The sequence below is a fragment of the Neopsephotus bourkii genome, unplaced genomic scaffold (genome assembly GCF_033783945.1).
Source record: "Neopsephotus bourkii isolate Nb327-2 ecotype Australia unplaced genomic scaffold, CSIRO-AGI_Nbou_v1 NB_71, whole genome shotgun sequence".
In the NCBI taxonomy this organism is placed as follows: Eukaryota; Metazoa; Chordata; class Aves; order Psittaciformes; family Psittacidae; genus Neopsephotus; species Neopsephotus bourkii.
The window spans coordinates 62,967-81,781 of NW_026900588.1; the positions used below are offsets into that span (position 1 = coordinate 62,967).

General features: G+C 37.4%; 1 protein-coding gene across 28 annotated transcripts in view; it reads left to right on the forward strand.

Moving 5' to 3' along the window:
* Positions 1-18,815, forward strand: part of NRXN1 (neurexin 1) — a 678,625-nt gene that overhangs the window by 61,791 nt on the left and 598,019 nt on the right. For 20 of the 28 annotated variants that reach the window (XM_061353676.1, XM_061353687.1, XM_061353697.1 and 17 more), the window contains one exon: positions 14,993-15,010. The exons of the other annotated variants lie outside the window; for them this stretch is intronic. In XM_061353676.1, the coding sequence (XP_061209660.1) occupies positions 14,993-15,010 (18 nt within the window). The remainder of the gene's footprint in view (positions 1-14,992; positions 15,011-18,815) is intronic. 28 annotated transcript variants of the gene reach the window in all.

Here is an 18,815-nt window from a genome sequence, read left to right on the forward strand (position 1 = left end):
GTAATCCAGTTGGAAAATTACTATTGGTCTGCAATTTCCAGTGGGACTTTTATCTCATTTCAGAGAAGCATAGCTGTGGTTAGTGCTATGTAGTGAGCTTCTGTTTTCCTTTGCACCCACCATTCTTCTCTTTCAGCATATGTGAATTCTCTTCTTCAGGTTCTGGAGAAGCTGAGACTTCAAAGGCATGTGCTGTTTCTATTCAAATTAAATCTGTACTCCACTCCTCATTGGATTTGGCTTATATTCTTTAATGTTTGTGACTATAACTTCTTTTTTTTTTGCAATATTTTGACAAATGAGAAAAAAAATAGCCAGCACTTGAATGAGATCTTTTTTCTAAACACCTTTCACCTCTATGCTCCAAAATATATGTCATTAAATGGTGCAATTCTAAGAGAAGAATTACAATTTACAATGTGTTTGTGAGTGTTGCAACCAGAGATTTGAACTGGTGTTATAAGGGACTTAAACCAGTTTGCATATATTTGAAGTAGCAATCTTGTCTCAGTGGAGATCTACAAAACCATATTTCCTGTCAGAATCTGCACTTTCCCATTGTATGCTCACTCAAATCAATTTAGATGAAAAATTTATTGCACCTATTTTAATAACTTTACTATCACAAGTCATATCTAAAATTGTGGGTATGTAGGCATTCACAAATAAAACATATGAAGATGATTTCATATGAAGAACATTTTCTGCGTTGCTTTTATTTCATCTTATAAAATACTGGTTTGGACAAACAGTCTTGATTTGGTGTGCAGATTGGTGAAGCAGCAGCTATACACTGGAGATGGCACTAAGCTCATTTTAACTACAACATGAACCCAGATCTTGAAAGCATTGCGGTAACTTCCATTACACTAAAAGCTATTGATTAGAAATGTTTCCCTGGCAGAAAGAGGGGACTCATGAACTCATTGTGTCCCACTGATTCACCATGAGATCTTGATTGGAGTTGTAGATGACAAGTAGCATCAGCACAGCAGATAAACCATGAAAATCAAGGAGCAATCCACATCTTATCCAAGCTGTATTAATTAATGAAAAGATTTCTGTCCACCTGAATGGGTCTATAGAAGATCCCATTGTATGTCACAGCTATGCCTGCCCAGGTTTTATACTCATATTTTACTAGAACTTTACTTGTTTTGATGATTCAGATTTTATACTTCCCATCAGACTGCTTGTTACTGAAGACAGAAAAACCATATAGGACATTATATAAAAGACATGTCCTTTTTATGTAATTTTGTTGCAGTATTTATTAGGATGCATCTTATACATGAAATGCAAGCAGATATCATTGATACAAGATGTAAGAGAGTAACCACAGCGATGTTGTTTAAACTCTGTTTTAAACAAAGACAATACTTAAAAGGCACCATCTTCTGGTTAAGGCATTATGCCAGTGCCCTAAGCAGAAAATGGTGTATTTTAGAAAACCGGCCCACTGCAGAAAACAGTGCTAATAATAATGCGGATGGGATTAAAAATCATAGTTGTCAATATTGAGTCTTAAAAGGTACATTCAGAGAGATAAAACAACTTGAGACCTTGATATTCTAAAGTACTTCTGGAGACAAATGGCTTTTGGGGGAGGGAGAGTTGGTTTGTTTTGGTGGAAGTAAAATGAGGTGGCTGTTCTACATGGATTGCAAGCATGTTTTGGGAAATGTGCTTTGAATTTTTTTCTTTTTCTAAGAACCAAGTGATTTACGGGCATTGGATGTTCTTCATAACAGATGCTTTTGGGGTAAATGTATGTTTCTTAAAACAAGGAGGCATTTGCTGTAACTTGTAAAAAGCAGAACAAAAAAATGGATCAACTACTTTTTAACATTCTGTAAGAAGAGGCTTTGTAAATGAAAACAGTTTGATTTACGTTGTTAGTGATTTTTTTACAGTCCTTATAGTCTTGTTTTGAAACAAGCTGTTAATTATAGAACTGCAGTTCCTTGAAATATTTGCTTGAAACAAAAGAATGTACAACAAATTCAATTTCCTATTAATTGATACTGCTTTTTCAAGCTCATAAGCATCTTCATATGCACTAGTTGTTGTTTTGTTGAACTGTAAGGATACTTTTCCTGAAATTCAGTGTTACCTATTCCTGAACCTTGGCATGACAGGACATTTTGACGGAGTTTTGCGTTAGTAAATTCTTTTTCCTGTGTTCAGTGTGAAGATTGCTTCTGTTTTGGTTTCTGTACATATTAATAGTTGGACCATAGCACATCATATATTGTGTATCCTGGTGGCTGTAAATCATTGCATTTAATCACATTTTATGTTGCATAAGGTATTACTATTACATGAATGTGCCTGTCCTTATGTAGTCTATATATTCAGTATATACTCACAACAATTCCACCTTGTTCAAATATGAGTTTGTAGATTGTTAGTTGCTTAAGTTAATTCTTTATTCTGAAAATGTGACAGAAAAAAAAAACAAAAACCAAGACATGTTTGTGGTGGTTGGGAGGTTTGATAAATTGATTAAGTATGTAGGTTGTATGATAACATGTTCCTTGCTTTCATGATTGTAATTGTGTGAATTGCCTAATGGCATAAATACTCTACTGGGGAGAAATTTTATTTATGGTTTAGATGTAGGAGTTTTCCACTTTGGTAACCTCAGAATTATTCCTCCTCTTCATGAATAAAAACTAGGAAGTAGGTGATTTGTTTGCTCATTTCAATAATGGGCCAACAATCAAACAAGATTTCTGTTATTCACTGGGATTTACCTTACAGAGAAGTATTTCCCTTGGAGGACAGATTGCTAAGTCCACTTATTATTAAAATTTTGTTTTAATAATATAAGAAATACCATTTTATATCATGCTTAAGATGTACCCTCAAAAGAATCCTAAGAAATACATTCAGAACATGTCTTAATGGATATCTTTTTTCATATTACTCAACCAATAATATTTATGTCTCCTCAGACAGTTTCTTCTATAGCTGTCTATTTAGATGTTCTCATTGATTTCTTTCTAAACTTCTATTTGATCCAGTCCCATGAAAGGTCATTACAATATCCCCAACTGTCCCCTTAACATGTACTACAGGGCAATACACCACAGAGACAGCTTTTTGTGAGGAAATATTATAATTGGATCTGATAGTTTTAGCCCAGGAATAGTTCTTCACTAAAGAATCCTACATTCATTTTTCCTGATGGACACATCTTTTGTCATTATAACCACCTTGCAAGCTGTAGAGGAGCTGACAGTAGAAAAGATGCTTTACTGCTTTTTCACTAGCAACATGCTACCATGATGATACGATAGATGAATTACATCACAGCATGACTATACAAAACAAAAATCATCTCCACATGGTGTATACTGAAAGTAATGTAGGTTTGAAAGAAAAAAAATAGCATCAGAATATATATCCAAATAATTTCAAAAGGAACAAAGGTAGTAAGGAAGATTTTAAGAACTGCCAAAGATGACGTTATAGTGGGTGTTTGCTATAGGCCACCTGACCAGGAAGAAACGTGGATGAGGTCTTCTACAGACACTTTACATTCACAGGGCCTGGTCCTCACAGAGGACTTCTACCACCCAGAATGTCTTCTGGAATGACAACACAGCCGGATATAAACAATCCAGGAGGCTCTTGGAGTGCAGTAATGATAAATTCCTCCTCCAAATGATAGCAGAGCTAATGAGGAAAGGTAATCTGCTGGACTTCATATACCAACAAGGAGAGGCTCATGGGGAATGTAAAGATAAAGGCAGCCTTGGCTGCAGTTACCATGATGGAGTTCAGGATCCTGAGGGCACAGAGGAGGTTGAGAATCAAGCTCACAACACTTGCTTTCAGGAGAGATGACTCTGGCCTCTTTAAAGATCTGCTCAGCAATGTCCCATGGGATAAGGCCCTGCAGAAAAGAGTGTCCAAGAAAGCCAATTAATGTTTATGGATCACCTCCTCCAAGCACAATAAAAACAAAGTCAGACAAAAATCCTGGGAGTCCTGTTTGACCAAAGAACTGGTAGCCAAACCCAAACACAAAAAAAAGCATACGAAGGGTAGCCTGAGAGGAATACAGAAACATTGTCCGAGCATTCAAGAATGGAGTTAGGAAAACCAAAGCTCGAATGGAATTTAATCTGTCCAGGAATATCGAGAGACAACAAGAAGAGCTACTATTAAGTTCATTACTGGCAGAAGAAAGACCATGGAAAATGTGGATCCATTGTCAACAAGACAGGGTGCCTGGTGACACAGGACATGGAAAAGGCTGAGGTACTGAATGCTTTCTTTGCCTCAACCTTTACTATAAGCAAGACCAGCTTTCTGGAATCCCAGAGATGAAGAGGAAAGGCTGGAGCATGAAAGATGTAACCTGGGTGGAAGAGGATTAGGTCCGGGAATACTTAAGGAAATTGGACATACAAATGCCTGTGGGGCCTGATGGGATGCACCCACGAATCCTGAGGGAGCTGTCAGATGTCATTGCAAGGCCACTCTTGATAATCCTTAATTAATCATGGCAGCTGGGAGAAGTACTCAAGGACTGGAAGAATGCAACTGTCAACCCCATCTTGAGGCATGTCAGGAAGGAGGACCAGGCAACTACAGGCCCATCAGACTCACTGCTAATCCTGGAAGCCACCTAGATGACCATCCGGAGGTCTTCTCACCCCAGCCTTTCTGTGATTCTGTGATTTTGTGATTCAGTGATGTTGATTAAACTGTTAGGAAGAGAAGAACTCACTCTAACTTTAGGTTCATTTTCTAGATGCCTGCAAAATATAACTGTCTTGAAACATCTCCTGTTGCTAGAAATCTTAATTGTGCAGTTCGGAGATAAGAAGTCATAAATGACAAATTAATGGAGCTAGCAATAACATATCTAAAATGAGGTTTTTGCACAAGCACGTCAGGTACAGGACCTCCTTATCAGGAGCCATAATTTTTACCTGTTCTAAACTAACGCCTGCAAGTTTTTTACATCACTTATTAGCCTTAAGAAAGTTGCAATATATGTAGGTTCATACCAAGAAAATAGCTGTTTAACAAATTCACATCAAAGTGATTAATACAAGTCACCCACCGTTCTAAAGCATCTGTTTCTGGGTGGCAACATGTGCACGTATTCTGTACATATGGGAGCTTACTCCAGACACTCACGTGGCTACAATAAAAATGTTGTTGGAGGAAATAAAGAATGTATCATTTCTGACTTTAGCTGAGGATGACCAGAGTTTAAATGACGAAATGTTGATTATTTTTTTGTGTAAGATTTCCTGTAATTAGGTTCATTGTCGTTATCTGTAACTAGTAATTAATCAGAGTGACATTCAGCATTAGCATTGAAATGATTGTAGACTAGTAAAGGAGAAAATTAAGTTCAGTTCTTTAAAAAAAAAGTGAAGATATCTGTTTTGTTCACTCAGAGTCACAGATAGCTGTGATTAAATTTTAATTTGCTGTCAAATTAAACACTCAGTTACAGCAAGCTGCCTTCCAGAGTACAGCTCTGCTCACTGAAATGAGGAATTTCCCATTTAAACAAGCAGAAAGTTTGTTCTGTACCATTCTAAAGGCTTCCAAAAGCTGGTTCAGCTCAGTTCACATCCACACTGATGTGATCAGTCCACTGAGATTCATACAAAATGAATCTCAGTAGTAGCCAGGAAGATTTTATGGTGACCAGCTAAAGTGATTTTGACTGTTGTTACTCTGTTTTTAATTGTGTACAGTGCATCTTCCACATGTTTAGCTGCTGTTAAGAACACTTCATACCGAATTGTCTTCAATTTGTCTTTACCTGTGTTAAAGTCATGGCATCACTGGTAGCACACAAACATTCCTTGCTTTTGTATAAAGACAGGTGAACACAAAAATATGGCTAGCTTTGCATGTAGTATGTTTATTTTGGTGTTGTACTGGTCTAGAAAGGCACAAATATCCAGCTAGTCAGGGCCTGAATGAATCTCTCAGATGGGCACAAAAGTGCAGTCATGTGTCATCACCCTTTAGTAAGTATTATAAAGGAGAAATATTCTATTTACACAGCAGAGATTGTGACAGTGTAGATAGCTGCCAGTTCACCATACAATACAAAACCAGTAGAAAAATTTTAGGAAGCATTGTGTAAACCCAGTTTCATTCTCATGGACAAAAAACATGACCTCTCCTCCTTTGAAACTCCTGTTATTTTATTCACTGGATCATCACCTCTGTAAAGCTGCCATCCACTTGGAAAATTACTTCTGCCATTCAACCACTGCACAGCATTTTTACTTATTGTCAGCTCAGCTAATCCTATTGTATTAATGGGTCTAACAGACCACTTTTACTGAAAGCATGATTGGACAAGGATTTGATTTCTTCTGATAGTAACTGGGGCCTGATTTTGCAGCATCTTGAACAGACATAATGGACCACACAAAGCACAGCACAACAAGGAGTGATTTACTGGCCTAGTTCCTACCCTCCTATACACCAAAACAAGCAGGAGTAATTCTAAAAAAAGTATTTATTCCTCATTTCACAACTGTTTTTCAAATAAGTTGCTGAAATAAGTCATTTTATGGAATTTTCAAATTGATTTCAAAAGAGATATTCTTAAAATAGAAATGCCTTCGTCACCCTGCATCACTTTTATATAATATAATCGGTTCTTGCCATTACTCTCTGCCAGCCACAATAGTTAATTCTGTATAAAAGGTTTTTATAAGAATAGCCTGAAAGTATATTTTCCTGTCATGTACCCAGCAGGGCTAAATTGAAGAAAATCCATAGGAATAATAGTAATGCTAGGAGGAAAAGAGGAGTTATGGACAGATGTATAGGCCATATTAAAGGGGATCATACTAAGAATTAAGTCAGTTCTAGTTAGTCTGTCTGTTCTCTGTGGTAGGAAGTAAAACACCTAGTGATTACAACAAAAGCACAAATCTAAGTAGAGTTTGCAAATCCCAGAAATTGTCAATGGAAATAGTATGTTTCCAAATCGGAGAAATAGCGCCAGAAGCTAAATAGAAAAAGAGCAGCAATTCTTAACGAATATCTGCTTACTGAGTGAAATCCCCAGGTTTACACTGTGTTTCATTTTTATAGCATAGGATCCTAGAACCACAATCTGGTTTGGGCTGGAAGGGACCTTAAAGCTCATCTGGTACAACCCCCCTGCCATGGGCAAGGACACCTTCCACTAGACCGGGTTGCACAAAGCCCTGTCCAACCAGGTGTGGGGCAGCCACAGCTTTTCTGTTTATGCATGGAAATTAAAACACTGGGGAGGAGCTGTGGTTCTTTGACCACTTATGTAAATGAATTTTTTTTTCCTTTTATTATCTGTTATTAATATTCCTAAATATTATTAATATTACTAAATATTAATATTACTAAATGTTATTAATATTACTAAACTCAGTAATTAAAAACCTTTGATTCCATCTTTGATTCCTGGTTGATTCCTGGTTGTGATTACTGCCGCCATGACATGGGTGCAAAAACATTGTCATGGTGAGTGATGTGAATTTTTATAAAGCACTGTCATATTGCGAGCAGGTCTGAAGTTTAGTACATCTGAGACTAGCCAGACCCATTTTAGAAAAGAAGAATCAAATCTAATGAGGTGGCAAAATAAGGCCAAGGTAAAATTTCTTGGGATTGTAATATAATTAATAAATATATAATTATAATCAAGAAAGCAGTCATTTTTATATTTACATCATGATCTCTCCCCTGAGTCAGTCCAAGTTTATTTAGAAGTGTGGTAAAAATTATTTAAAGGAGAGGACAAGTGACATTCCAAAAGTGCCAGTTGTAGAAGTACTTGAGAAAAAGGTATTAAAGACTTGCATATTTGTTAACCTCTGTGGCTTCAAAGAAATACAGGTCTGATCAGATGTGCAATATCTAAAAATGTGTAAATAAAAACATACATTAATAGCATGAAACTAAAGCAATGCTGAATGATTTAAATGTTTGATACACTTGTGATGATAAACGATAGAAAACTGATAAAGCTGCATAGGAATCAAACAGCACATGAGGTCTTTGCCTCAGAAAGATAACTGTTTTAATTTGGTCTCGATTTTGAGTCTGTTTGTCATCTGCAGACAACTGGAGAGGGTATTAGAAAATATTACAGGGTGTAGAAGTAAATTGGGGTGGAGGTATTTTCCCATTTGGAACAATAGTAATGATTTGTCTGAATGATTTTTTTTCACCCATTAGATTTTGATTCTTCATGGGAAACATTTCTCATTGAGCTCTTCCTGTAAATGATGCAGAGGTTGGTTCTGAGGAAGCAACTTATTCAAACATTTTTTTGTATTTAATGGGGTGTCAAGATATTGGCTTCTGTTTGTGCTTGGTTTCTGTTCTCATTTAACTGGAGAAAATTTATAGACCCATAGCACTTATGGCCAGAATGTTCTGCTATAACCTGACCTCCTAAACAGCAAAAGGCAGAATTTCTTTCAGTGATTTCTATAATGCAGCCCAAAAGCAATGACTGATAGCCAGTTTCTGTTAGACAAAGGTTCTGTCTTAAGACTTCAGGGAAGAATTTCCTAGTATTCGCAATGCTTGTTTTATCTTTCTTGAAAAATTTCATCTTATTTTGAGTTTGAACCATTCTCACTCTTGATCCTGACATCTGTCTGGTCGAAATGACTTCCAGGTATGAAGAATCTTTCTCCCAACACTGACAAACTTGATTCAAGACACCTCTTAATCTCACGTTTGATATATTTAAAAGATTGAGCATTTTAGGGCTTTCATTGTTGCTGAGTTTTCTTAAGGTTTTAATGCCATGAATGACTGTGGGGAAAGTTGTTCCTTTTTTCTAAAACCCCTTTCATTTTTTACTTCCTTTTAAATGTGTGAGCACCAGAACTAAACACAGTAATGGTTTTAGTTATGCCACAGAAAGTAATGCCATTTTCTGTTTGTTATTTTTTTGCTTTTGCCTATGCATTCAAGACTTGCAGTGTCCCCCCCCCCCCCCCCAGTTGCTGCTTCACACCAGGAGCTCGTCTGCAGTAGCTCAACTGAAATGATCTTGCCATTATTCCATTCTCAATGCCCTGGGGATAGATAGCACTCTCTAGAAATGGTGGCCTCACCTAAGTAAATTAGTGCATGTTAATAGTATTTACAGAGGTGTACTGAATTTGGGCTGATGACTGTCTTGTACAAAACTGGTAGAAATATCTAATTGTGCTCTAAAGATCCTCATGTGGCAGAAAGCCTCATCCACATCATCCTGACTTTTGGTCAGGAAGGTCATCTGTGCTCCTGATGGTATCATACCTCTTAAGTCTTGTATAGGGCATTCCAGAAAAGATGAGATCTTCACAGAGATGTAGGTAGAAAATGGAGGTACAACAGAACCAAATTCCTGTTACTCTGAAATTTCTCCTTTCCACCAAAAATAGAGTCCCTGTAATACTATATTCCTAGCCACAGCACTAGAATGAGTATGCACTCTGAATGGGTCCACCCAAATCTGTGTGGAGTCTGGGAGAGGCTGTCCTTTCACTTCAGACCTAATAGGGCCATGTGGAAATGTAGGAACTCCTGGGCATCCTTTGCTAGAATCTTGTGCATTTTCAGATTTTGTGGATGAATCCCAGATTTTGTTCCATGAAGCCTAGCTGTAGGAGATTCTGCTTCTCTGTTTTCTCAATATTCAAGCTGAAGGCTGCAGCAGAATCAGAGTTCTGTAGTAGGTATTTTTATAATAAATTTGTAATTATTCATAATTACAGTCAATAATTCCAATCAATATTTACAGTGGGTTTCAAAAGTACATTTTTTAAGTATGCAAATAATCCTAATGGAACTTGCGAGCCACACAGCACTTGAGAAGACTAGTGCTCATAGCCACAGATTTTCAGTGTATTGCCTTAGTTCATCATTACCACGACTATGACTGTTCATGCTTTATAACATACTTGATGTTTTCATATCCTTTCCAAATATTTTCCTTTGAAGCCCTGTTAAATAAAACAGTTTCTCTAACAATTTGAGAAGCTGATGGGATAGGCTAAGTTACATTATCCAAGAGATGCTGGGTGCAATCCCATACAAAAAGCTGCCTCTTTAAATGACATTTTCCAATGCAGTATTTTTAAGTAGATAAATTGATAGAGAAGCATACCTCTGCATTATTCTTTGGGAAAACAAACTTAAAATAGAACCTCTTAAATTTCTAGCCATAATTGTATTGTAAGACTCCTGCATAAAAATAATCTTTATTTCAGGCTACTTCACCACTATTTGTAGTACTGAATATCTGCTGAAATTTCATAAACTATGTCTGCGGTATATTATGCCCTTCATTGTTGCCAAATGTGATTTTGAACTGTTATTTTGATGTGGGAAAAAAACCACCAGCATATAAAAATGCCACTTCTAATATGCTATTTCTTATTCTGTTATTTCTAGAATGCTGTTTCTGTAACTTCACAATACTAATGTACTCTTACATCTGTTTATCACGAAAATACTGTTCTTACCTAATGGTCAAGACAAATATTGCGCTCTGTGTGTGGCTAAGGTGTAGATATTCTAGCAGACAAAAGAATGTATTAGCAGAAATAACCACAAAACATATGGACAGTCACTTATTTTGTTTCTAAAACTCAGGGTTTCTGTGAAGCACCACTAAATATTAAGATGATTCTTGAATTAAGGAAAACATCCTGTAAAAACATGATTCCCATTTTTACATCACTGAATCATATTAATGTGCTAAAATAATTAGAATTGTTTGGGGTTTTGCTACAAAATACATGAAGCAGATTCTGCTGTCAGCTCAGTAGGGACAGCCTGAGAGAAATCGTCTGAAGATAATAAGCCACATTCACAGCCTGCATAAGTTTTATAGTTCTGATTTCAAATGTCTCATGCCAGATTTAAATCAACTGAATATTCAGCTCAATATGTGCAGTGAACAGATTACACCAGTATCACTGAGAGCAGAATTTGGCCAAAGGAATTAAGTTGTAAATGCAGAAATTAGCAGTGCATTTTAGTATCTTTTTTAGTGGGGGAAATAAGACTTAGCAGTGGATGAAAACCAGTCTAGTTCTTCAAGTGAGTAGCTCAATGCAAGGTGGAAGTAGAGGGCTTTACACATGTACTAGAAGTCATAAGTGCTGCAGAGAAGATTACCTGTCTGGCCAGTAAGAATAGCTGTAAGGCAGTTCTGGTCCTCTGCTGTTGCATTAACAGTCCCTTTCAGCCCCTCGTCTTGGGCTGTGCAGGGGTGAAAATCATTGGCATGATCAGCTAGTGCAGAAAAGGCATAGAGCCATTCAGTGCCAATGCCTACAGCAGCTAGAAGGCAGCACTTTAGGTTTGAAAGCCTCTGGTTCTACTCATGCCAACAGAGCTGTTCAGTAGGCAGTAAGGTGCACCAGGGTGGATGGATGTAAATGTAGGTAAATTCAGACTGTGACTGGCCAGACCATCAGCAATGGCAAGAGCCTTAGTACACATTTCTGTCATTGCTTCTTCCAGTGGAGTTGTGGATGCCCCATCCCTGGAAGTAGGAATGACAGATGTGTAATACAGCTCTTCTCTCCTCCATGTACATAGATTTTACACCAGTGCAGCTGTAATGATATAAACACAGTTACTCCTGATTTAAATGAGGAAAATTTTTTTCTCTCCAAACTGCAAAATTAATGTGTTGATAGTATACATAGCTTTCAAAGAGTTTCCTCTTTGAATTCCTCTTAGAATTTGGGCCTTCTGTCTTCTTAGCCTCTGATTAGAAGAATAGGCAGTTCCAAGAAAATGGGAATAAGAGGAGTTAAGCAAAGCATCAGTGATATGGAAAAATATCAGCCATCATAAAAGAATGCCTTATGTAAATAATAGTGCTCAATGCCAATCTAATGTAAAAACCTTGCAAAGTACCATAAAGAAGCTGAACTCATTTTTTTTTCTCAGATTGAAAACCTGTAAGATGGTTTAATTATCATGACAAAAACATAGAATCATAGGGTCAACCAGGTTGGAAAAGACCTTCAATATCATCCAGTCCAGCCATTGCCCCAGCACTGCCAACACCACCACTAAACCGTGTCACAAATGGCCTTGTCTGCAGTTTGTGAACACTTCCAGGGACAGTGATTCCACTACTGCCCTGGGCATCCTGTTCCAATGCCTGACTGACCTAAATTTTCTGGGAAGAAATTGTTCCTAATCTCCAGTGTAAATCTCCCTTGCTGCAGCTTGAGGCTGTTTCCTCTTGTCCTATCACTGTTCCTTGGGAGCAGAGCTCAGCCACCTCCTGGCTTCATCCTCCTTTCAGGCAGTTGTAGAGAGCAATAAAGTCCCCGCTGAGCTTTCTCTTCTCCAAATTAAACCCCCACTGTTCCCTCAGCCGTTTCTCATCAGATTTGTGCTCCAGGCCCTTCACCAGCTCTGTTGCCGTACTCTGGACCCACTCCAACACCTCAGTATCTCTGTTGTTGTGAAGGGCCCTCATTCATGTGGAAGAATGAATTTTCATTGCTGTTAACTAGTTGTAGGGGGGGTTGTATAGATATACTGTTTTATTCACAGAGCAGGAATTCAACGCTTTCAGTTTTACTTAATCCAAACTGTTTTGGCAGTTTACTAACTCTTGAAAGTTTCATCAATCAGACATTGAGGGAAGCTGCTCAGATACTGTAAATCCTTCTGGTGGCAGTCATCAAGAAGACATGCCAAAAGGAAAAAGAACTGGGCCATGACATAAACCAAAATATGCTGAACTCTGTAACCAGACAAGTTTAACCATCTGATGCTGCCTGTGATGTCATTTTCAGAACATCATGACGTCGTTTGACGTCTTTTAGCAAGTTCATGTTGATTGTAAGTAATCGTATTAAACTAAATATAGCCACCAAAAATGATGTTATTGCAGTACTGGTATTGCAATATACCAACACTGCAGTAAATAAGACTAGATGTAGGAACCTGAAGTTATGCTACAATTGAAATAACTGATTTATTTTTCATAGGTTTTGGGGGGTTTTGTACTTTAAGCAAGGAAATTATATGGAAATAAAGGAGGAAGGCTAATCCAGAGAAGTTTAGCTATAAGTAGATATTTCTAATAACCCAAATATCACTGTAATTTACTCTGCATATAGAGCATAATATATTTATCTTGTGAAATGGGGTGTTTTTCATTTTCTCAGTGAACTTTATTTGGGTTGTTAATCTTCCCTCATATACTTACTCACATCAGGCATACTGCTTTTGTTTTTGTTTTTCAGCCTCTTATTTTCCTAAATGCATGAATCAGTCTGTACACTTTGCACCTTCATGACAAACTAAAATTTCAGGCAGTGAGATTTTAGTGTTCTAAATCTAGAGTGTGTGCATGGTAAAGGTGATGTATAGTGTCTTAAGCCAAATAACCTGATCTGGGCTGACCTATGAGTATTAGAAATAAAAAATTGAGAGACTTAAACCCATAGTATTCAACTTTTATGGTAGTTGTAAACTTCTATATTTATTGTAATACTGTCTAGTTATGATGAGATTTTCCAGTGTTTTGTGGCATTAAATTATAAATGCTTTTCATTAGGAAAAGTGACACATTTTGCCAGGAAATTGCTATGCTTAAGTGATATCACCGAGCCCAGTTCTGTGTAACTCACTGACTCCTGGTTTAGAGAGTAGCTAAAGTAGTTTATATCACATTGTTTAATGATCACCTTTTCAAGGTATTTTCCTGTAGGAAGACGCCATGAGAAATGGCCTGTAATGACAGAACTGGCCTTCAATTTGTGATTGCTTCTTGGTGCTTGCTCCCCAGGAAGCATTGTTAGAGACAGCGTGAATGGGAGGAAGAGATCTCCCAAGCAGTCAGACTGTGGTGTTGTCACTCTGCCCTGTTTCTTTGTTGGTTTTGCATAGTCCATCTCTTCAACGTCCATGTTGTTTTTCCTTTGTTATTTTAACCTTTCCCATTTTCTCTCTCCCTGAGGTATCTTTGTACTCTCTCCTGTCCTCAGTCAAAATCATAATGGGCAACAGAGACATATTCCCTCCAAATCACCTTCCTAGAGAGACTAATGTGAGTACTAGGACACTGAGCCTCTTTCTTAACTTTAAATTCTGTCCACTTCATTAGATGAGGCTCAGTTCCTAGTCCCCTCTCACTTTGTAGGCTTTGGGAGAACCTTCTTTCCTGTGCCCTGTGTTGATGTTGGGTTGACAATAAAAGGCTAAGTTACTGCTTGTTGATAGCAGCCTTTACTTAGGCAAGATGCCCTTTGATCTAATCCAGGTAAAGAATTTATGCCTGAAATTGCTGTGGTTTTTGCAAGGTATACCAGGCAGAGAACCGATTGATTTAAGATGTGCAAGTTTCTGATGCTGACAAATGCTGTGGGATGTAATCTTACAATTCTGAGTTACTCCAACCAGTTTAAGTAACAGTTTTTCTGCACAGGATTTGGAGATCTGACCCAATGACCAGAGTAAGTGCCTCAGTAATGAGCACAGTATCAGCCACACTGCCTGTGGAAACGTCTTCACAGCATATACTAAAACTGAAATTATCTTGTTCCATCTGTTTAAAATCATCTGCTTCATACAGGTCATTAAGGAAAATTCAGAATGGGAAAGTAGATCAGATGAACTTAGAATCCCTATCACATATGACTGATGGCTTTAAAATAGTCATAAAAGTCTTACAAGAAGGTCCTCTGATTAAATGACTAATTATAATTGAACTTACGAAGAGTTGCAGTAAATCCTGTACAATTTTTGCACTTTGGAAACAGTATTATTTTATTTCATATCACGTGAAGTTTGCTAAACAGAGGAAACACTGCTTCCCTGGTGCTTTTGTTTTTCCCTCCGGATTGTAGCAATGGAGCACTTGCATGTTGTGTTTGATGCCTTGCATGATGAAGACATGCAATGGCAAGTTCCAGTCTGCATGCTGCTTAATGAATGTTTTCCTTTTCTCTCCTTCCCTGTTATGTGCTTACAGAAGACAACTATGTGGAAGGTGGGTGCTTTCTACCTTATTTTCCTAAGCTCTTGTTTTCCCCTTCTGTTTAGTGTTTTTTTCCTTCTGCTTAATGTTATAAAAGTACGCATATGATTCAGTACGGTAAGTTGCATTTTTTTACCCGTAAACATATACAAGTTTATTAAATAAGTGTGATTTCTTTTTCCATACAGAACACAAGCAAAGCTCCATTTTAATCTTTCCCTTATTAGTGTAATCCAGAATACACCCAGTGTAAGAATGGGATTTATGCTTGTATAACTGATGTCACCCTCCAAAATCTTTGCAGAGATTTGTAGCAGGACTGCTTTTTACTCATGTTCTGTATGAAAAACACTTCACAAAACTATCTGTTTCATTAGTGTGGAGCATAAATGCTCTTCATAAGAATGCAATGCATGTTAAATATCCATCTTTTAATTGCTTAGGAAAATGGAAAGCCCTTTTCTCTTTAATACTACAAATCTTGCTTTCTATAATATCCTTTACAGCACAAAGATTTAGGAAAAAAAGGTTTTCTGTCTTAACTTTTCCACATAATACAGCCTGCCTTTTGGACATTGTGAAAGAAGCAGAATGTGATTTTGATAATGTTAATGTTGGTGTGTAATTAAGTCCCTTTAAAGAAAGTATGGCAAAGGGCAGTGGAAACAAAGGCACAATGCCATCTAGCCTGAATGTTGGTAAGTAAGTCTATTAGCTGGTAAAACATGTTGTGTGCATATATATTATATATATCTTAGTTTCAAAGGTATAGCATATGCTTCACAAATCAGTTATTGCTGGGAATCAATACTGTCTTTTTGCTTGTAAGCCAAAAGGTGCAGGTGCTTTTTTATGTTTTTAAAAGTCTCTCTGGGCTGAATTTTTGCATAATGGGTAAATCTGGCCAAAAAATCAGTTTATCTAAACTGAGCAGTAACTTGAATTCTAGCTTTTCCAGTAACTCTTAAAACTATTACTAAATCAAGGACTTTGTAAGCTTAACTTGGATGCAAAGTGACTGTCCTGGCATGGCTCTGACCCACGGTCCTGTGGTGAGCCACTGTGGGGCCTGAGTTCATTCAGGCTTCAAGTCACCGTGGGCCACTTCCTGCCTGTTCAGTGGCAAATTTCTGAAAGCACTGGTAGCACATTTCTCTCTGCTGCTGTATTCAAGGGCAAAGAGGGATGCTCAGATTTATCACATACACAGTGCTGTGCCATTTTATTAAAATATTATGTTCCCAGTTGGAGAAATAAAAGGTAACCAATTCTGATGCTGTAATCGTGTGCACTGTCACGCTGCTATGTACCGATACAATTTCCTTACCATTGTGAAATAAATTGTATTCAACAACACTGGGATAGGAATTCTAACTGAAAACCATAAAAGCCTAGAAATAAGCACCTAATCTTCTATTTGATCTGTGTGTAAAACTCTTACTGGTGTCAACATGAGACTCAAATATGAGTAACTTGATAAGGAGGTTCAGTTTCATTTCATGTATTCATTTATGCACAGCAGTACAAGATAAAGCCTGGATAACAGTTAATCCAGACTTTACCTGAATCTAACTCTTAAAACTGCAACCTTAAATTTATTCCAGTACAGGTCTGGATTCTTATGCATACATTAAAGTTCCAAAGGATATATATGTAAAGAAAGCAATCATTGAATGGTGTATCCAAAGCACAATTTGGGATCTGAGCTATAGTTTTTCATCTTTGCTTTCTGTGATATCTGAGCATCTCTGTACATTAAGCAGGAGGAAAACAGAAGGATACGGTATTCACAGAGTTAATTTTGTATATATTGCTGGTATGAAAAGGCTGCATTCTATTCATTTTACTGAAAATGTGCTAGGGTTGAACATGTTCACCACAGGTTTACCATGTTAAAATTTTGTTTTGGCCTGTGCCCTGCATGGAACTCACACACCAAATTCTGAAAATATCCTATCTCCATTTCCGCTTCCACTATCACATCCTGTGCCCCTTAACTCTCTCCTCTCAGAGCCAAGTTCAATATAAAGACAGAGTGGATCACTCATGAGGAATTCCTACTGAATTCTGAATTCCTAATTCACAAAGAAAAGGCTTTTATCATTCTGCTCTTGAAGTAATGGTGCACAAATGAATATTTCAATGTATAATATACCTATACATAGTTAAGACTAGAACTTTTCCATCACTAGCCATTGTGGCATTCTTTATTAATAGTAGACTATCATTGTGAAAATCTAGCAGTGATTGCTATCATGGTAGATTTATGTGTATCATTTTAAACCATTCTGTGGATTGCCCAGGTACAGTAATAGTAATTCTTTACTCTTCCATAGCCTTCATCCATAGATTGCAAGAAAATAAAGTAAGTATCATTACATGCTTTTAGCAGTTAAGTATAAGTCGCCTTACTGCTTCACAGATAAACATACAGAGTCAAACAAAATACAGTGTCTTGAGGACTGCTACTGGATTTTTTAATTGATAGGTATTTGGTTTGAGCAGTGTATTTTTTTTTACATTCCCTTGACTTCCTTTTTTTAGTTGAACAGCCCTGTTGAATGACTCTTAAAATTCAAGTGGTTTCTGTGATATTTTCAAGAGGCACTTCTGCCACTTACTTTTTTTTTCAAAGAATGTAAGAATCATGTATTTACGACTGACCCATCTCACATACCAGTTTAGCAAAAACAGTAGCTATCAAGCAGTGGTCATCTCCTGAAGCTAGACTTTCTATTTAGGTCCCTACAGCTATAAGGATCATATTTAAATGCACGCTAGTAAGAGATTACATTCTTTGCATTCCCCTAGGAGACATGACAGTGATGTGCTTCGTTCATTGTAAAGGCTGAAAGAGCACACATAAGTAGCTGCTGAAAAGTCACAACTTTATTAAAGAAAAAGATCTCTTCCAACCCAAACCATTCCATGAGAATTTCCATGTTGTAATGTTCAACTAGTTTCACCTTTCCTCTATCAGATACAGTTAGGACCAAGTAACAAGTCTGAGATTTCTTGCAATAGTTCCCTAGACAAAAAGTTAAAAGCCAAAAGACAAGTTAAATAATCACATGAAGAGACTAATACTTCCAGAAGGCCATTCAGCAAGGGCCTTCTTCCAGGCAAGGACATCCAGCATTTAAAGAATGAAGCTTGACCATGGGTCTTTGTGTTTTGTGTATTCAGCAGGCCTCTCCTGGCATCAGCACTTAACCAAGAAAGAACATACCTGAATACATTTCTACTGTCTTTCACAAGCTGCAGAACTGCAGCACAGCTGTGTGATGTTTCCTAAGCAATGCTTATGCAGCATCTCTTCAGGATCACACACAGCTTTTGTTTACATCTCTGTAAACCCCAGGTAATCCTGCAGCTGCAGGGTGTTGTATTTGGAAAGAGAATCTGTTCCACAAGAAGTGGGGCACATCCCACCCTGCAGTTCAACTGCATCTAAAAAGGGTGACAATAAAAGCACTAATTCAGCAAACCCATTGTTAATCTATTTGGAACATCAGTTGAGATTTGGGACTGATAAGACATGAACCTTTTAAGACTGACTGCAGTGAGGAGTATCTTGTTTGAACTCCCAAGTACTGAGTCATTTGTGCACCTGATTTTCCTTGTGAATTAGAAATGACAGGAACTCTGGGGGATGTCTGCTTTCCAATAAAGAGCAGGATACTTTATTGCAAACCTTCTTTGTGTGAATTAATTAATTGCAAATAAGAAGACAATGTATTGCTTTTTGTAGTTCCTGGAGAAGAGGAGCACAACTAACACATGAACAATTAATAACTTCTAAAATGCATCCTAAACC